Source organism: Sinohyriopsis cumingii, chromosome 6 (genome assembly GCF_028554795.1).
Source record: "Sinohyriopsis cumingii isolate HCF-2022 chromosome 6, ASM2855479v2, whole genome shotgun sequence".
In the NCBI taxonomy this organism is placed as follows: Eukaryota; Metazoa; Mollusca; class Bivalvia; order Unionida; family Unionidae; genus Sinohyriopsis; species Sinohyriopsis cumingii.
Genome location: NC_142966.1, coordinates 126568253 through 126589458, shown reverse-complemented (window position 1 = coordinate 126589458; position 21206 = coordinate 126568253). Strand labels below are relative to the sequence as shown.

The 21206-nt window shown below is 36.0% G+C and overlaps 1 protein-coding gene across 3 annotated transcripts in view; it reads right to left on the bottom strand.

Annotated features, from left to right (window-relative positions):
- The window catches only part of LOC149797909 (protein diaphanous homolog 2-like), a 150650-nt gene that overhangs the window by 91357 nt on the left and 38087 nt on the right, over positions 1–21206 (bottom strand). For all 3 annotated transcript variants that reach the window (XR_016421915.1, XM_089962955.1, XM_089962954.1), the window contains exons 6-10: positions 20232–20295; positions 14776–14909; positions 10553–10772; positions 2835–2953; positions 1906–2022 (exon numbers count right to left, since the gene is read on the bottom strand). Coding sequence is in view for 2 of the 3 variants with exons in the window: in XM_089962955.1 (XP_089819081.1) it covers positions 1906–2022; positions 2835–2953; positions 10553–10772; positions 14776–14909; positions 20232–20295 (654 nt within the window). In the remaining variant the exon portion in view is untranslated. The remainder of the gene's footprint in view (positions 1–1905; positions 2023–2834; positions 2954–10552; positions 10773–14775; positions 14910–20231; positions 20296–21206) is intronic.

Here is a 21206-nt window from a genome sequence, read left to right as displayed (position 1 = left end):
AACATAACTCATCTGTTCAGGAGAATTAGCCATGATGAGACTCAAAATGGCCACCAATGCAGCCATCTTGAAGGCTGGATCAGCATCATTTTTATATATGACCAGCTAGAAACTGCACGAAGTGTATGAATGAACACCTAACAATCTGACCATCCAATCAAGAGGGATAGCTAAAGCATGATTTTCAGTATATATGATGTCGCGGCCATATTGGGATTTGATATTGGCACTATCCATAAGAAGTCTCTGTGAAAACCTTATGGCCATCTGTTCAGTAGGAGTAGAGAAAACAAAATTTCCAAGATGGTAACCATGGCATCATCTCTGATTGGCATCATTTTCAATTAAAACCATTTACATTTCTTAAAAAGTCTTTTTGTGGAAAATCTCTTGTAAATATGACCATTCTGAAAGGAGAGTGACAAGACTTTCAAGACAGAGCAGGAGGTGTCATAGCTACCACTCTCACTGAATCATGTGACTTCTATACATTGTGAAGTGCTGTCACTGAAGAAGGCGACTTCCATACACAAGAAGTGCCATAACCACAAGTAATTTCTGTACACTGGAAAGTGCCCACTGCTGAGGTTTTCCTGAGAAGAAGTGGAAGAGACATGATCTTTTGTCCTGGCCCTATAGTCCTGGCCCTACAGGCCTGTTAACAAATGGAACATCCATCTGTGCATATACATGCCATGCAAGCAAGACAGGTTGTGTGAATGTCCCACGCCACCATTTTATGACCACATCTGCCAACACCTCTAGCATTACTGAATACTGAACAGTCTCCAATTCGAACAAGCTCAGTCAATCTGATACAAGACTGCCACATTAATATGCATAAATCTTGCATATAATCATACTCATCCAACACTGCTGATAATGTAACACAAGTCCATCAAAATCTGACCAGAAAAATAGATTGCTGACAAGTTCATCCAGTCAATCAACTAAGATATTGATGACATATGCCTACATAACAAATTTAATCAAAATAATATCAACAATACAGTTACTAGAGTGACAAATCTCCATTTCAGATGCAAAGTTATCTGACATCTTGATGATATTAGCCTATTTACACAGTCTGATTAAAACTGGGTCAGAATTACTCTCTCAAGTTGAGCAAAACTGCTTATCAAAGCAAGGTAACCTCATTAATATCCATCTATCTTACTCATAATAAAACACGATATCTTGATGTGCATGTCTTTTTACCTTTATTTTATAAAAAATATAAAAATAAGAAAAAGTTTTATAAAAATAAGAAAAGTTTTATAAAAATATTATCAGAAACAGAGTCACTTAAGGTTTGACAAGCTCAACCAATCAGATGCAAAATCACCTCATTAACATGTATGGATCTTTGTCATATTTGCACTCATCGAAAACCCTAATGACTTCAGCCTATTTGATCAAAATTGGATCAGAGACAGATTCTAGATTAGTGTAAAGCTATGCTAATTACATGCAAGATCATTCATTAATATGCATGGATCCTGCACATTACTGAACTCATGTGTGATCTTGATTATATAAACCTATATATGAAGTTTAATCAAAATCAGATTTTAAAAAAATTACTTCCAGAGTGGTTAACAAACTCAGTCAATCAGATGCATGACCACCTCATTAATCTTACTCATTATCCAAGTTTTCTAATATCTTGATTATGGAATGACACATTCCAAGTTTTATCAAAACTGGTGCATAAATATGACTGAGTAGTAGCATGCAATGCCAAGCCGCCACAAGAGTGTATCAAATATGGCTTTTTTTAATTTAAGGTATGTAAATAGGTGTGTGTGTGTGTGTGTGTGTGCGTGCGTGCGTGTGAGCAATGACTGACCAACTGAAGCAGAGAGGTAGGAAAGGTCAATGAAGTATACTGTTTTCAATGCTTACCTAGTGTATACCTCATCTCTGATACAGAGAAAATGTTGCAAAATGGATAGATAGTATGGTTCTGCAATTGTGTCCTTCACTGTATTATATATCAACTGAAAACACTGCACAGGGTCACTGGTTTTGTTCAGGATAAAAATAATAAAAATAATTTTAATTCTTATATGAACTTTCTATAAGATGATCTACAAGTATAAATAATGGTTATAACAGGTATATAACTGCTGATAAATTGCAGGCTGTATACATTTTATAAGAAGGAAGAAAAAACCGTAACTTATGAAACTGTATTCCACATACATTTAAATTAAGAAAATATGGGATATAATAATATAGAAAGCAAAACGTTTCTTTTAGAACTATCTTTATATGATTCTGCCATATAACAATGTGCCCCAATTTGATTTGGATGATTGCAGTTTATGTGGTAATGGACTACAGAGTAATGACCTGCCTTGTACTAGAATTGTGATAGTTTCCTGGCTTAACATGGCCATTCTGAACTGTGAAGTCTATTTCAAATGATTCCAAAAGACTCCTTACAAATATACAAATAAATGAAACCCTAATGGTTTTCTTGAGAGTCAGCAAGAGGAACATTTAACATATTGTCCAAAAATGTACATAGTGCCTGCTAGCCTATATCATTATTTATCACATGAAAGAAACACTGCTTTTACTCACTTATAGGTCAAGCCCAACTGCAAACAATATAGAAACTGATCTGCTGTTGCACAATGTATCAGCTGATCAGGGTTGATGTTGTTTGCTCTACTGCTTACTCCTTGCAAAATGCATATACCCTGATTTACTGGCACATTATGTGACAGAAAATCGGGGTCTGTACACTTTGCAGATGGATTTGACTTACAGGTGAGTATACATAGTGGTTTTAGAAGCAAATCTGACCAGATGATTATAAAGGATACTCAAATTCCACTCTAGCATTGTCATATCTGTGGGATAATTCCTCCATATCCTCTTCTTGATGATCATGAAAAACAGTTAACTGAATCTGCAGATTTTCCTCCATCTGGCCCTCTAGTTGCTGAATAATGAAAAACAAAGTTACAGTTTTGGTCATTTAAATTTTAATTAATGCAAATTTGTAATGAGTCCCAAGAAGGCCTAAGATCACTCAACGTCTATTAGCCAAATGTGGTAATAGCTGCACACACTGGAGTTAAGGATGCACAAATATAAGATATCTATAAAACTAATGCTAATGATGATGCTAATGAATACCATTTTTTTAAAGACCTAATTTAAGCAATGCTCTCTGCCAATTTTGATTTCAATTGGTCCAGTGAGTTTTAGATTGTTATTTGAACATGGCAGATGCTAACCAACAAAATAAGATTTACAAAGGACCATACGAACAGTTTTGGGCCAAATAGGACCATACAAACAGTTTTGGCCCCAATGCCGTTTTTCATGTGATATGTGAGGGCATGTAATCCAATTCGGAAGTCAGACAAAAAATTACACAAGTGAGAAAAGAAAAAAAAAGAAATCTCATAAGACAATGCTGAAAAAAATTTGCTTCACAGCACAATGTTCTAAAGTCTTCTGAACGCAAAGTTACTTTCTTGTGGGAGCAAATTATACAGTTCAACAAAGTTATCTACATCAAACTTCAAAGGATATAAAAATAAACATAAACACAATTAGGCGTTTATTTACAGAACTCCACAAAAGTAACAACCTCCAATGCACATGTCAAAGAAATATTAATTACCCTCACTAAATTAATGACAGACAGGATGGCAATCAAGAAAAGAAATGACAAGTCAGAGAAATTTACAAACCAGTTGATTAACTTGTAAGTATGAAATCCCCATAACAAATGAAGCACATTTCAAGAAGCCCACAATATACAGACTGGCACAGAGGAAACTACAGAAATCACACAAACCTGAAATTTGGGTCACTGTGACCTACTGTTGGTTTGGTTAAATTCTCCCCATGAGATGCATTCACATATAAATTTTCACTGATGTGTATGAAACAGGGTCCAAAATATGATTACACTAAAATATGGCTGCCAATACAAAACTCACTAAAACCTGAAATTTAGGCCAAAGTGAGCAAATTTAGGTCAAAGCGATATTTTCCTTTAAATGCATCCACAATAATGTTCATGAATGAAAGAGAGTCCAAGATAATGAAGGTATAATAAATGGACAGCTAAAAATATGAAACTCAAATGACTGGAAATTAGGTCAGTGACCTGTCATGAAATGCATTAATATGCTATTGTAGGATACTTTGTCTCATAGTTTGTCAAATTCTGTTTAGCAGAGTTTGAAAATAAAGTTGAGTGAATGTTTTTCTGTTTTTAGTGGTTCAATTGTGCAATTCTGCAAGCCCTTTATGCCAGGATGCTATCTGCAGAGTCTGGTCAAATTCTGTTCAGCAGTTTTTCAGAAGAAATGGTTTAAATATTTTTCTGTTTTTAGCAGTGGCCATATTTTATAGCAATTGGCATCATTTATATAAAATTGAAAGGCCTTCTATACCAGGATACTTTCTGTCAAATTTGGTCAAACTCTGTTGAGTAAATTTTGGTGAAGTCATTTAGAGGTGTATCCATTTTTCGAAATGTCTTCACGCAAGGATACTTTCTAAAGTATGTCAAATTTTTTCCATTGGTTATGGAGAAATTAGTGGCTTTTTTCTTTTTAGCAACAGTGGCCATGTTTGAAGTCAGATCAACATCACTTTGTACAAAATCTAAATGGTCTTACTACCTGGATGTTTTCTGTCCAATTTGATCAAATTTGTTAACAAGTTTGTTTCTTAAAGGGATTTTGCTAGTTTTGGTACTAGTGGCCATATTTGCAAGCTCTTCTTGACAGGATGCTCTTATATATTTGGTAAAAATTGGTCCAGTTTGATAAATTTAAAATGGCAATCACCTCTGTATATCTGTGGAGTGCTAAAAACCATCTCTGACATTCTTGAGTGATAAAATGATTTTTAAATTAGTCACTGTAGTGGCCATATTGGAAGCCATTTTAGACCAACTAGACATCCTAAAAGGCCTTCAGTTAAAACCCTATGTTGATATGACAATCCATTCAAAACCAGCAGCAATAAAAAAAATCAAGATAGCCACTAAGGTAGTCGTACTGGATGTCCAAGTGGCACAGTTTTCATTTAGAACCAAGTAAACATTGGATGCATGTATGCAAAGTTTCAAGTTCATGTTTTCAACAGTTTTGAAGGAGTGGCTATAACTTGTGCTAACGGAAAATGGATGATGGGTGCTAAATAAACAACAGGTCACCACTTAAGCTCTTCTGGTCTGTGACAGTAGGACTAAAAAAGATCTTGTTAGCATGTTTGGATATAAGGTTTGTACTGGGTCCTGTATGTGTCTTGAGTAGACAGGAATTATTACCAAAGTCTGATTACCCCTAAATGGTAGCCTGCCATTGGCAATGAAATCAGGGGCTGTCATGAGTGATGCTGACCCATCTTGTTGGAACTGCATGTAGCTGTGTCCACCAACAGGATGTGACTTTACCTATTCTGCCTGCCAATCGAGGAGGCAGGACTGATATGAGAGGGGAACCAATGAAGAGAGGTTTCATTGCCTTTGAGATGCATCCTCATACTGTATGGACAGATAAAGTTGGTCCAATGGTCAAAGGTTTGGTCTCTATTTGGACCATATAATGACTGTAATGGGTGCCCGAGAAGGCGACTTAGGACTAAGATGTCTGCTGCTGCATTGAGCAAGACCCAACAGGCAAAGGAATTCTCTAACAGACGGATCGTTCCATATAGACAAGTAATTTATCACTGCACTAATTCAATTCTTGTTTCTGGGGAAGACATGCTTCTGTTTACTTAAATGTTGAGTTCCAGACCTAAAGCACTGAAATCTTGAAATGGTACGAGATCAGAGATATACTTGTTGGCAAGGAGACTGAGAATGAGAAATATGGTAACAAGCGATATCAGGTCTTGCTCTAAAATAAAGATTGCCTGCTTGTTTGTAGACTTTTGTTTTTGTAGGTGAGTCACAGGACTTCTGGAACCTGTGTGAGTGGGAATGTGAAGTCACGCCTCTTCCAAGTCCATATGGATTGTGTAGGCTCCCCATTGAATGGAATTTTAGAACTGCTGTTGCATTCCATCTTGAACCCATAAGCATAAAAAGAGTTGATGACCAAGTGCACAATGCTGCATTTGTAGCTGAAGGAGAAGTAGGTGTGCTGAACGTGATGCCAAGTACCCACAAACTATTGTAAAGTCCATATATTGTCATGGCAAATTTTCCCCATTCGGCAATGAAAGATTGGAGTCTTCCCCCTACTGGGATCTGTGATAAGGTGGTCAAGGTATATTGGCCCTTTATGAATATTAGATACAATGAAACAAATCAAATAATGGGTATCCAAATGAAAAAATGTTGTGTATGGCTTCTAAAACTGCCAACAACAATTTGAGAGTAGGTATCTGTGGGGGGAAAAAAACAACTGAAGACTACTGGGACTTGTAATTGATGATGTAAGCAGTCCAAGATGTCAGCAACTTTGATTGTAGAAGTAATTGAAAACTGATTCTTCCATAGCCAGTGATCACCTGATGTCACACCTGTAGACCAGGTAGGTGATGCACAGGAATGAGAAGGACAAAAGTCCAATGTGAGTGGGCAGAACATTTCTTCAGTCTAAGCCAAAAAGGCTGAGTTTCATTCATCATAGTAAAATCAAATAACAACATGGGAACATGAGAGCCAGTTTTCATCATTCTGGGGTTACGGTAGTGAAGTCGATGTCACTTGTGTTACCTGCGAAATAGTTGGAGAAGAATGCTGAGGCTGGCAGTACATTAAACTTCCAGCATGTACGAGTTAGATCCCGTTTCCACCAAGGTGTCACTAATGAGCTGCTTCCTCTGAAAAAGGTGTGTGTGTGTGTGATTTGGACTCTTAACATAACTTCAAAAAAATTTCAATCATACCGCTAAATGTCTGCAGTGTGGCAGTTTATAGTGATGTCTAGCACTGGGGCATCATGTGGCAGACATGAAGCATCATGTCCCACCCAATCACATTATACTGACACCAGGCCAACCAGTTCTAACACTAACCTCTTCATGCTGAGTACCTAGCAAGGCAGCTGTTAGTACCATTTTTAAAGTCTTTGGTATGACTCGGCTGGGGATCGAACCCACAACCTCTTGCATCCAAGGTGGATGCTCTAACCTCTAGGCCATCAGAGTTAAAAATGCTTTAGGACAAGTGAAACTGAGCACCAAGATGGCCGTCATTTCCTGGAAGCATCTTGAGGTACTATGCATGCTAAATTGATCCATGATAGTGATTATATAAACTGGACATTGTCCACAGGAAGTGTCTAGCAGCATTATGCAGGTTAGACTGATCCAGGAGAGTGCCTGTATAGACTGGATGTCATCCGCAGAAGTGCTAAGCAGCACTATTTAGGTTAGACTGCTGTATAACTGGGTTCATGAACTGAGTTCTTGAATACTGAGGCACTAAACTGGGCATCATATACAGAAAGTGCCTAGTAGCACTATTTGAGTTGTGGATCTGGACAACTTTGTTTTTCTGATGGATGATGCTGTATAATGTATGTCCGAGTCCGGTCACGAAGGAACATTGACCATCTTGGTAGGCATGACTTTTTCAGTTTTTGAAGTTGAAATGGGGTATGGAACATTGATCCTCATAGCGAGCCCATAATTCTTATATGCGAGATCAAAGCTGTTGTTGCTCTCCATCTCACTCCCCAGTAAATGATATGGTTTCCAACCCTTCCAAGCAAGCTGTTGTTTTCATCCCTCAAGCTATGCTTCTGCTCTTTCTCCTTAGTACCCATAGAATTGCTGCCTATTGACTTCTGTCCATAATATGCAAGTCTGACAAAGTAGACAACCAGAGAAAACTATACAAGTAAAGTGGTTGTCAGACTGGTCTTGCCCATGGTCTAAATCTGTAATACAAAATAGAGCAGACATATATAGGCATTCTGCAGTGCACATCATGCTTTATAAACTTAGAAGTGTCAGTGCCAAGCTACACACTATGATAATGCATTCAAAGGGCTTATGTGGCCTGTACAGGTAGATAATTAGAGTGTCAATATTAATACTTTTGAAGTGGATGCTAATAATCAATTCTAGCAACAAGTTACCCGTAGGTAGGCCAATTTTTCTGTATTTCATATACAGGTAAAATCACTGAAGCACTGCCTTTAGTAACTATAGGTATGAAGTGGATGCTATGAATAAACTATGTACAGAAAACCTACCTGTATATATCCGACCCTGGCGGAAGCTATACAGTAAAATAATGAGTTTTATAAAGTACAAGCAAAACTTGCACATAAAAAAGGCACTGAAGCATCATTCTTAATACATACAAAGTAGACACTATAATATCTATTGTGAGACAATGTTACCTGTAGGAAGGTCAAATACAGGTAAAAATCAGTAAAGCATCACATATAACTATGAATTGGGCACTAAGACAATATAGAAAACTTACCTGTATCTATCCAGACATAGCAGAAATTATACAGCAATATTAAATTAATTTTCTGTATCAAACATCAGACCTGCACTTATTAATACGGTTATAGCAAAGTGAGAAGACGCCATTGTGACCTGTGCAGTTATATACCAAAGGCACCTAAGTGTGTGAAGACAGCAAAGTGAAAATAACAGAAAAATTTAAACCTTTGAAACTGATGATAGAAAGAACAAAAAAGTTGGAAATTTAAAGATATAACTCTTCCAACTTGTTTTAAGGTAGAAAACTTCCAAACTGCTCGTATGGATTTTGCAAGTGAGTATGCTACTTGGCATGAGCGAAAGTAGGAACTGACAATTTCATATTGGTACAAATCCTGATATCAAGGGGAAATCACTCTAACTGCCACTGAGGTGGGAAGACAACTTTTAGCTTTTTAGCTAAAATGGTTTAATCTGGCAGGGCTGGATTTGCGAGGCAGTAGTAGTTCTACTAAGGTATTATGACTGGGTAACATATTTAAAGAAGAAATGTGGCTTCCAGAGTGCTCACAAGATTAGTCAATCAGATGCAAAATCATCTTATTTATATGTGTGAACGGCATTGAGATCTTGATGACAAAGGAACTCATCTGAGATCATATTACAAATTTATGTACCAAGTCTGATCAAAATCTGGTCAGCAATATGGTCTCCAGAGTGTTCACAATCTCAGTCTATCAGATGCAAGATCATCTCATAAATCAATACGTTTGAATGTTGCTCATAATCTAACTCACTTGAGGTCTTAATATAACCTTACATACGAAATCTAATACTTTGGTCCAATATTCCATTCAATCTCAAATATGATATACCATCCAGGGATTCACAATAAAAAGTGTAATCAACTGAAAACAGGCCAAACATATACATGGCAGTAACCTGACATGACTTAATTATAATGTATGTATCAAAACACAATCTGAATGTCAGACATTTTCACTGTAGCATTTCTTTTCAGACATGGGATATCCAAATTTGTCTGCACTATTCTGTAAAACAACAACCTTTAAAAACAAATAAAAAATACATTAGGCATCTAACTTATATAAATAAGACAAGAGAAAGATGTTAATTCTTCCACAAAAGCAGTGAAACAATATGTTGTGTTGTCTCCCATTTTCATGATGGGAAAGCAATCTGAAACTGCCAGTGCTGAGTACCTGAATCTATCCACTTACTAACTGCACTGCAGAATCCTGTTTAGAAGTTTTCCAGAAGTTTTTATGTCCTTATTGGAGGAGGGTAATTCCATGTTTTGATCCAAAGTAGATGTTTGAAATTTTGTATTTCCAGAAGTGAAATAGATTTTCTTCTAAAATTTTGAACACCAATTGCAAAACATACCGTTTCTCATTTATTCAGAGCCGTAAATGGATATTCTTCTATATCTCAATGAAAGACTATTTCCTTTTCTTGTTACTAGTTGCAGTAGTTTCATCAAGCACACTGCTTCACTGGAACCAACATAATCACTGCATGTAAATTTCTTCATTTTCATTTTCATCCTCATTTTCAGTCCTTTTTGGGGAATTATCTCTCAAAGACATCAATAAGTGTGTGAAGTTTGGAATGTTTCACTACTGTCTTATGTCCGTTAAGACAGCCAGTCAGAACTTACCATCTGACAATATCACCACTCATTTTGTATTGATTTTCTACACAAAGCCAGCACAGACTTCATTGTATAGCAAGAAAAAAGTACATGGAATTGACATACATTTGCAAAGAATGCACCAATTTGTGCATTGGAAGACTGCAATTTTGTGGCATATTTTTAAATGCAGCAGTAATTACATAAATGTATATCCTAGACACATCTCTGCACCTGCCCAGGGTGACTGTTCATTTCAAAGGCTGCTTTTCACTACAGCTTGCACAACTTGCACACACAAGCCAGTGCTAGGCTTTGCACTAACTGAAAACATTAAGCTATGAATCTGAATTGGAAATTTCATTCAAAATTCATAAACCATTTTTAGAACTTTCTATGTAAGATCACACAGCAAAATACAGTTGACATCAAAATATCCAGAGTAAATTTCAAGGAAATAGCACAATCACTTCTGTAAACAGAAAAACTAAAAATAAAACTTACTCCAATGAGGTCTATTAATCCCGTCCTCATAATTTCATTCCGGAGATGAAGCCGGAAATCTAGGTCATCCGGAGTACTGACAATGGCATTAACAAGCTGAATGCATGACACCTGCATCTGTATGTTGTCCCGCATGCCTAGTCCACAGATGACTGGAAGAAAGCGGTCTTGACTTCTTATCTCTCCACATACCGTGATGCCTTCAAGAACCTTCTCATGCCTGGAACGAGGAAGTGATACAGATACTTCATACATAACACAGGAGTCCCATGAAGGGACTGATGCTATACTGGGTGAAAATAATTTCCAGGAATGCAAGACAAGGCCATTTCTTCCTTTGAAATGTCAAGTGTTGAAACTATCTCTCTGCAGCAATAACAAGATTTTTAAATTAGCTGATCTGGTACACATACTGGATTTAAGCACCATTTAAATTTAGAATTCAGTGTTATGTCTATTTGATTTAATCCATAGTTGGACTTTTACACTGGAAACTATGTGGTTGTGACAGTTTGGAGTTATATTTTAATTTTATTCAAATTATTTGGATTCTAAAGGATAATTCTTTTTCCTGGAAATATTTGAATGCTCATGCAGAATTCTTGGACAAAGACATTTTTATAAATTTTATTCAGAATTCAAACACCGGAATATTATTTTCTGTGGTTTACAAAGGACTGTAAACATCAGCACTATGCTGACTACAGTATGTTATCGCCTTCCATTCTGGATTTTTCGTCAGGACTTGAACTTGAATTAATTAAAAGATTACATTACTAGGACTTCTAAAATTTAATTCATGGATTTTTCTTGGATTATTTCTGGATTTGATTTCTTAAAACCATAAGTAACTATTTTTCATTTTCACAGTATTTTTCCAGGGAAATAAATCATTTGTTAAATTTTGCAAAGCTTGTTCTTTTCACTCCTTCTTTATTAATGTTTATTAGATCATAAACATGTAACATAAGATAAGTAATTGCTACTCATCAATGTCAGTCTGACAACTTAAGGATGTTGAAATTTAATTTGTGGATTATTCTGGCATTAAACATCTAACACAAGTAAATATCATTAAAGTCTTTTTGTGATATGATAATGATCATCCATTCATGGAGAGAACTTTCAACAATTTTTAAAGCAGTCATCATAGCAGCCATACTGGATGTGTGACACAGCATTTTCGTTTCGGACTTCATAAAAACCATGTCATAATGACCATCCATTCAGGGGAAGTAGTGCCAAGATTTTTAAAACACCCATTGTGGCAGCCATATAGAAGTTATGACTGGCACCAAGTAAAAAATAATATTTTCAAGATATGACCTTCCATTCAAAAGGAATAGTAAAAACAAGATTTCCAAGATGGTTGCTGTGGTGGTCATATTGGATTTCAATCAGCTCCATTTTCATTGACAAAATGGACATGATAATAAGTATCTGGCAAAACCTCCATGTTAATATGACTTTCTATTCAAGAAGAATTGTGTTAACAAGATTTTTTAAAGATGGCTGCCATGGTGGCCATACTGGGTGTCAGATTGACATCATTTTCATTATGAACCAACAAAACATCATAAGAAACCTTTTTTTGAAAACCTCATGTTGATATGACCATCCATTCAGAAAGAGAAGCAATAACACAATTTTCAAGATGACTACTGTGGTGGCCATACTGGATGTCAGATTGACATCATTTTCATTAAGAACCAACAAAACATCATAAGAAACCTTTTTTTGAAAACCTCATGTTGATATGACCATCCATTCAGAAAGAGAAGCAATAACACAATTTTCAAGATGACCACTGTGGTGGCCATACTGGATGTCCTAGCAGCACCATTTTCATTTAGGACCAACTAATAAACCATGGGAAGAATTTATATCAAGTTTGAAGGCAATACTCTAGTTTAGCAATAACAAACTTGTCCTAACAGATGGACAGAGAACAGACCATTCCAAAAGCTCTTATGGTCTATAAACATAGAAGACTGTTTGACCCAAAAGAATGAAAATAAAAAATAATAATGAAGACTTTGTATAGCATCTAATCTTCAGAAGCTCTAAGCGCTTTACAATATTAGACAACACCTATAACATAAAAAAACATATATAATGATATTATTACAAAAAACAAACACCATGAAATTTAAAAAAAAACATGCTGAAAATATTTAATGTAGGGAACATTATTAGGTCTTTATGTTTGTTCTTGCAGTCAAAAACAACTATTAAAAATTTAATTAACAATTCTGCGATTTCATGTCCAGTGACCTTGACCTCTGATGTATCAATTGTAGACTCAATAAGGAGCTGCCCTTCTTTAAATGTAAAGCAACTATTAGGTTCCTAAAATTGGGGTTGCAGAATCGTGAGGAAAGTCAACTTATGTGGAAGACAAAATGAAAATTGTAGCTCCTGTGACTTTTAGCTTGAACCTCTGGGGTCAACACTCTAATGGGAGGTGTTTCTCTCCAAGTGTACTGAACGTTGACAAAATTGGGTCCTAAAAACTCGTTCTATCAAGCAGAAAGGAAATAATTTGTCAGCTCAAGAGACCATGACCTTTCACCTCTGAACCAAAAGGTAGCTGTCCCTGCCCAATAAAAGCTGATGACAATTAGGAAATTTGACATATTATGCAGAGAAGAAAACACATTTTTCAGCTCCAATGACCTTGATTTTCAACATAGCTGTGCCAAATCAAAAGACTGCTACCCCTATCCATGGATAATCCACATACAAAGTTTGGGATGAAGAAAAAAAAACATTGAACTAGAGTACTGTGGTGGAAACCTCCTTGTCTATGGACAGACAGACAGACCTTGCTATCACTATATCCTTCTTCAATGTTTGTTGGGGGAAGGGGGATAATAAATTTCAAAGCAAGGAAAACTGGGGTCCAAAATTTCAAGAATATCTCACATAGTTAGGAGCCCTTACTGACACTGTTGCACATCTTAGAATCTAATTACTCATAGTATATTTACTCTGAATCCTTTTACTTATGAAGTAAATCCAGGTGCAATCTAGTGGCTACATTTTTTCAAATTCTCTTGACTGCCATTTCAATTCTTTGAAGAGCAATGGGGCCCATGGAATTAGGAAATTGACTGATCTAGGGGCGTAATTTCTTTAATAAAATGAATATATCCAGGCACATTCTGCACAAGATGACTGGATATTTGTGTTGTGTTACAGAAACTTAACTGGTAGTCCAACAAAATTCAGCATTCCTCGGCTACCATTGTTCTTCAACCAACTGAAATGGTGGTCCACAACAGAAACACTGTACTGGAGCAAAACAGGTAATTTCTACATTTCTTGAAAATAAAGTGCACATGATTCATGAAAATATTTACCCAACTGTTTGCGTGCATAATTATGCCAACAGACTGAAACACTGTGCACAAGTTTCAATTTTAATTTTCTTTTTTGTGCATCCTAGAGGCAACCTTTTAATGCTGATTATATCTGACAGCTGATACGCATTTCTTGTAAAGCTGAAAGATCTTCATGCCAGGATGCTTTCCAACAAGTTGATTAAATTCTACTCAACAGTCTCGGAGAAGAAGTCATTTTAACATTGTTCTATTTTTAGTAACAGCAGTCATATTTTAATATGGATCCACATCACTTGTAAAAATCTGAAAGATCATCCTGCCTGTATGCTTCCTTTCAAATTTGATCAAATATTTTGAGCAGTTTAGAGGGTGTTTTCACTATATGTATGGGTGGCTACAATTATTCCTGGGTTTTTATTGAGAAGTTCAAAATAGCACTTGTTGACAGATAACAAATGCAGGGCCATAACATAACAAATGCAGGGCCATAACATATGCAGATATGGCCTTACAGCCTGATGAGCTATAAATTAAACTCTTAATATTACAGACCATTAATAAATATATCTTACCTATTTTTTGACCAAATTCAGATATATACTTCAATGAATTGTAAGGTGCAAAAAAATATTTGTATGCTTGTGCTACAGGAATTTGCCCAAGAGGTTTATACTACAGGCAAAAGAAAATAGGGTAAAATACATGAATCCTGTATTGATTAACAGTTCTGCATTTTAGCAAGGCTTTTGATCTCAGTTCCTTTATATGATCTAAGCAAATCAACATACAAACATCCTCTGAGGGTGTTAATCTGTAATGACTGGTGTCCCATTCATCACTTACATGCTCCTGCTCGCTTCACCTGTACCTTACACTTACCCATCTGGTGGAACGAGGCACACTGCTGCCAGAATCTTGACTGCTTCCAGCATTGTGGTGGAATCAGAGGGGTCAACTGTCCGAGACAAAATTGTCAGTGCTTCCTCATGTTTAATAATCTCCCTGAGGCCAAACTGAATAAAAATCAGCAAATAACTCCGGTGAAATAACCAAAAATTAAAGTGAAAAAAATATGTGGATAGTTGACAAAATTAATAATAGAGATCAAGAAAGTGTTTCTCAAACATAGGCCAAGGACAAGTGACTCCAAAGAACTACCAGCCTGATGGAAAACCTGTTGAACTCCATAGTAATATAACCTATTTTGAAAAATCTATAAGCCCCTTGGGCAAGTAATGTCCACAAGATGTGCCAGTACAACATTCTGACAGGCTCCAGATGTTGGACTATCTTATTTTTTAATACTGAAAATAAAAATCATCCTGTAATTTTTACAAACAAAGTATAATAGATTATTAGCTAATTATTTTGACTGAAGCTAATCAGTGTGACTGGATCATTCCATTTTGTGACACACTGTTTTTCATGCTGCTAAACAACAGGACTTAAATAAATAGTATTTATTTACAATGCCAATGAAAACAATTTTTTTTATTTTTAAGTAATTTAGCATTTTACCCTAATCAAAAAATTATTGCTTTGGTGAGATGTATTAGAAACAGAGGTAACAATCTCATCAAGTCAGATCCAAGGTATTTCATTAATATGCACAGATCTCACTTATTTTTGAAAGACCTCTCTATGGCAATAATTACATAAGCTATAAATTCTTACTACTGTACCATGTTTAAATGAAAACAATCTCTGCTTTTTTAATGCCAGCCATAATCTAAACAATCTGTGAAACAGAGCAAATGTATCAAGGTAAATCTCATCAGACTTATAACAATCTGGTACACAGTCATAACACTGTTCTGCACACAACTGGACTTGGAGTTAAAACTCCCAATGAACAAGAGGCCCATGTGGACCTGAAACACTCACCAGGCTTACATAAATTAACAGTTCACAATTTCACTAAGCAGGCATGTATAGTAATGTAGGAACACATTATATATCAAACTTTAGATCATGATGTTTTGACCCATTTTACAATATCCTGATATAAATTCTTTATGACGATAAAGGCATAATTAACATACAGTCTGTAGGTCATAATTGAAGTCATCCAAGACCTTAATGATATAAACTCATTTACCAAGTTTTAAAGAAACTTTATAAGAAACCTAGTCTCCTGATGCAAAATGGTTCAGAATAGATATTCCTGACTGGTTTATCCATTCTGCTCAATCTATAAATATTTGTCAAGTAATTTTTTAAAGCAGTCTGATAATCTAAGTCTAAACCAAAACAAACTATTTGAATGCTTAATGAAAAATGGGTGGAAACTACATATGTAATTGATACCCTGATTTAGAATAGGAAGCAGACATTTCAAAAGCAGACAGCCATTCTAAGGATTCTACAAAATGAAAGCTAATGTCCATGCTGGCATGCACACAGTTTACTCATCTGTACCTCCAAATATGAATATGCTTTAAGCAGAAAAGTCATGCTTCATCATATAAATTTTAAATTATGTCTTTTCACAAATATTTACTAAACATTTACCTAATTAATTATCCAAATTACCTAATTAATTTCATGCACTGAATTTTAAACAAAATTCAGAAACAAAATACCGAAAATGACAAATCCAGATCCCAAGTTCCGAAATACAGCCTCTATAGTAGTAACAAGTTCAGCCAATCAAATGCCAGATAACCTCATTCCTATCCACAGTAGTAAGAAATTCAGCCAACTGTATGCCAGATAACCTCATTCCTATCAACAGTAGTAAGAAATTCAGCCAACTGTATGCCAGATAACCTCATTCCTATCCACAGTAGTAAGAAATTCAGCCAACTGTATGCCAGATAACCTCATTCCTATTCACAGTAGTAAGAAATTCAACCAACATTATTCCAGATAACCTCATTCCTATGCACAGTAGTAAGAAATTCAGCCAACCATATGCCAGATAATCTCATTCCTATGCACAGTAGTAAGAAATTCAGCCAACCATATGCCAGATAACCTCATTCCTATGCACAGTAATAAGAAATTCAGCCAACTATGTTCCAGACAACCTCATTCCTATGCACAGTAGTAAGAAATTCAGCCAACCATGTGCCAGATAATCTCATTCCTATGCACAGTAGTAAGAAATTCAGCCAACCATATGCCAGATAACCTCATTCCTATGCACAGTAATAAGAAATTCAGCCAACTATATGCCAGATAACCTCACTCCTATACAGAGTAGCAAGAAATTCAGCCAACCATATGCCAGACAACCTCATTCCTATGCAGTTGTAAGAAATTCAGCCAACCATGTGCCAGATAACCTCATTCCTATGCACAGTAGTAAGTTATTCAGCCAACCATGTGCCAGATAACCTCATTCCTATGCACAGTAGTAAGTTATTCAGCCAACCATGTGCCAGATAACCTCATTCCTATGCACAGTAGTAAGTTATTCAGCCAACCATATGCCAGATAATCTCATTCCTATGCACAGTAGTAAGTTATTCAGCCAACCATATGCCAGATAATCTCATTCCTATGCACAGTAGTAAGAAATTCAGCCAACCATATGCCAGATAACCTCATTCCTATGCACAGTAATAAGAAATTCAGCCAACTATGTTCCAGACAACCTCATTCCTATGCACAGTAGTAAGTTATTCAGCCAACCATATGCCAGATAACCTCATTCCTATGCACAGTAGTAAGAAATTCAGCCAACCATATGCCAGATAATCTCATTCCTATGCACAGTAGTAAGAAATTCAGCCAATCATACGCCAGATAACCTCATTCCTATGCACAGTAATAAGAAATTCAGCCAACTATATGCCAGATAAGCTCACTCCTATACAGAGTAGCAAGAAATTCAGCCAACCACATGCCAGACAACCTCATTCCTATGCACAGTTGTAAGAAATTCAGCCAATCAAATGCCCGATAACCTCATTCATATGCATATACTTCACTCATCCAAAATTCTGCTAATATAAGCTTCATGCTTTTCTATTTAAACATGCATATAACCCATTTACATACTAGCATCCTCTATAGACATAAGAGATTTTATATCAAGTTTAAAATTTAAGCAAAGATTCATCATCATCCTGGATCGTAACAAAACAATTACAACCCAGATCATCCTATTATATTGTGCAGATCTCATTTTTTATTACACTGGTTTGACAACTTGATGTTGTAAGCATATAAACAAAGTTGATCAAATTCTGTAGCATTTAGATGGTAAGAAAATTAGCCAAACTGATGCTAGATTCAACTCATTCATATGTGCAATGTCACTTATTATGGAAACAGCCTTGATATAGACATGATAAGTGAATGCATCAAGTTTGCTCAAAATAAGTAATGGATAAAATGCCATTACACAGACAAAAACTAATTGTTGACAACTGTATCACACAACAGATGACAGATGACAGATGCAGGGTCACACTAATAAACTTGCTTGGTCTAATGATCAGATGGAGGTATACAAAATACATGTAATTTAAAGATGCATACATTTAGAACATGGCAGGTCATAGCAAAGACTGATGAAAATGGTACAAGCAGCTGCCTCGCTTGGCACTCAGCATTAAGAGGTTAGTGCTAGGACTGGTTGACCTGGTGTCACGATAATGTGACTGGGTAGGACATCATGCTACATGTCTGCAACATGATGCCCAAGAGCTAGACATCACTATAAAACTATCACAATGCACACATCGTTGTGATATGACTGAATTTTTGTTAAAGCTATGTTAAAATTCCAAATCACACTCACACACACATAAAAGAACATCTCCTCGAAGAGACAGATGCTCTAATGATTAAAAAGAAGTTCCAGGAATTCAAGATATGACCATTTATTCCTTTTAACTGCTGAGAGCTGAAAATATCTTCTATATTCTTCAGCAGTAACAAGATTTTCAAATTAGCTGCTGTGGTATCCAAATTGGAACATCTGATTGGGACCATTTTCATTTAAGACCCAAGCAGACATAATCTTAAGTGTTGTGGTGAAACTCCAATGTCAACATGACCATCCATTCAGATGGAGAAATGAAAAACAAAATTTTCAAGATGGTAGCCATATTGGAAATAAGACTGGCACCATTTTCATTTTAGGACCAACTAGGTATCATAAGAAATTTATCTGGCCATCCATTTGGGAGGAGTAGAGATATTTTCAAGATGGACACCATGGCAGCCATACTGAAAGGCAGTTTGGATCAGTTTCATTTAGGACCAACTGGACACCAAAATAATTCATGTCAGACAAAAGATCTGTAACATTCTAATGTACGACCAACAAAACATCATAAGAAGTCCTTTGGTGAAGACCCCATGCTGACAAGACTTTTTGTTTTGGAGAAGCAACAATAACAAAATTTTAAAGAGTTGGGACCAACTAGATATCACAAAAAGTCTGTTTTGTGAAAGCACAATGTCATTATGAGATGCTATCAAGGCAGTAGAGATTTTCAAGATGGCTATGGTGGTGGTGATATTGAAGAACAGATCTGCACCATTTTCATTTGTGACCAATTAGACATTAGATGACACAAGACTTCTTTCAGTGAAAACTCCATGATATGACCACTCAACCTGGAGTAGTGATAACATTTTGTAGAAAGCCAATGTGGTGATCAAACTCAATGTATGAACAGTACCATTTTCTTTTAAAACTCCCATTCTGAGATAACCATCCATTCAGGAGAAAAGAATACAAGATTTTCAAGGTGGCTGCTGTTACACACATAGTGTATGTGCCATTAGCACTATTTTAACTTACAACCAACTAGACAGCATACGTCTTCTGTTCAAATCACAATATCAATATGACTTTCATTCAGGAGGAGTAATGATAAAATTTTATATCTGCTGTGGTGGCCATATTAGGAGATCAGTACTATTTAAACTTGGCACCAACTAAACATCAGTGAAAACCATGTGTTGATATAGCCATCCATTCTGGAAATGTAATGATAACAATATTTTCAAGATAGCCAGTGTTGACCATACTTGAAGTCCAATCAGAACCATTTTCAAAATAGGACAACCTAGACATCAATGGAAGTCTTTTAGTGAAAACCCAATGTTGATATGACCATCCACTCAGGATAGGTAGTGATAAGATTTTCAAGATGGCCACTCTTTTGGTCATACTGGATGTTCATGTAGCACCATTTTCATTTAGGAATAACCAAACCATGGGATGAAATATGCATGTGTAATGTTCATGGCAATTGTCCAAGAAGTTTAGGAGAAGTAACGATAAGAAACTTGTGCTAATGGCTGCATGGCTGATGAACAACGGATAGCTTTCCTAGTCTATAAAATGAGCTAAAAATGGTCAACTTTCGCACCTTACTATTCATGAAAGCTTTAAGGCATCGAACACATTCATATGTAGCTTTCCTCTCTGATTTCCTGAAAGTAGAAAAGATGTGATTACAAAGAGGAGAAAGAAAAGAGCATGTCATTGTCCACTGAAATTACAGTTTTGCAGCATTTGATATGTTTCTAAAGCTTTTCAAGAAGCATGTGTGATTCTTAAATCACTAATGGCTGAAATTGGCATAGAGCTAAATGTGATGAATATGGGAAAGGTAATACTGTTAAAAGATCAATAAATATTTAAGTATTTTACAATTTTAGTAGTTGCAGCAAAATCTGTTTTTGATCAGTTCCCATGTGTATCACCTTGAAAGATCCAATGCCTAAAAGTTATATTCAAATGCTGGTATAAATAGGTCAACTTGATTCTAAGAAGTAGTAATTGCAGCCATATTTGACAGCAGATTGACATCATGGTTTAAACTCAAAAGGCACTGAAAACTCCCTATCCAATTTATTGAGAATTCAAGGAAGCCAAGAAGAGTAGTTCATACATGTCAAGCTCATGATTCAAGCAGAACATTAAAAACAATTCAATGGAAAACAATGGCCTCTATGCAAGCACTTGTATGGCATACTTGAGAGTACAGACTGGAGATTAGAAACTAATGGGTCTTGATGACCTTAACCTTTGGACAAGGTGTGAGGTCTTGAACAAAGGTTACTGAGCAGAAACCATTTTCTTATTACACTCTATATCACTGTAACATTTGCCCTTTTGACCCCAAGATCTATGGTTTTTCTTCGTTAACCTAAGTGCAAGCCACCCACAAAGTTTGGTCAAGGAACTTGATTTAGAACTAAAGTTATTGTGGACAAATCATGTTTTCTCAACGACCCTGATATTTTACCTTTTAAACCCCAAACCCACCCACCCATCAAACAAAAAAGGTCTCTTCCCAATGAAGCCATCCACAAACTTGAGACACATGATCCAGATGTAA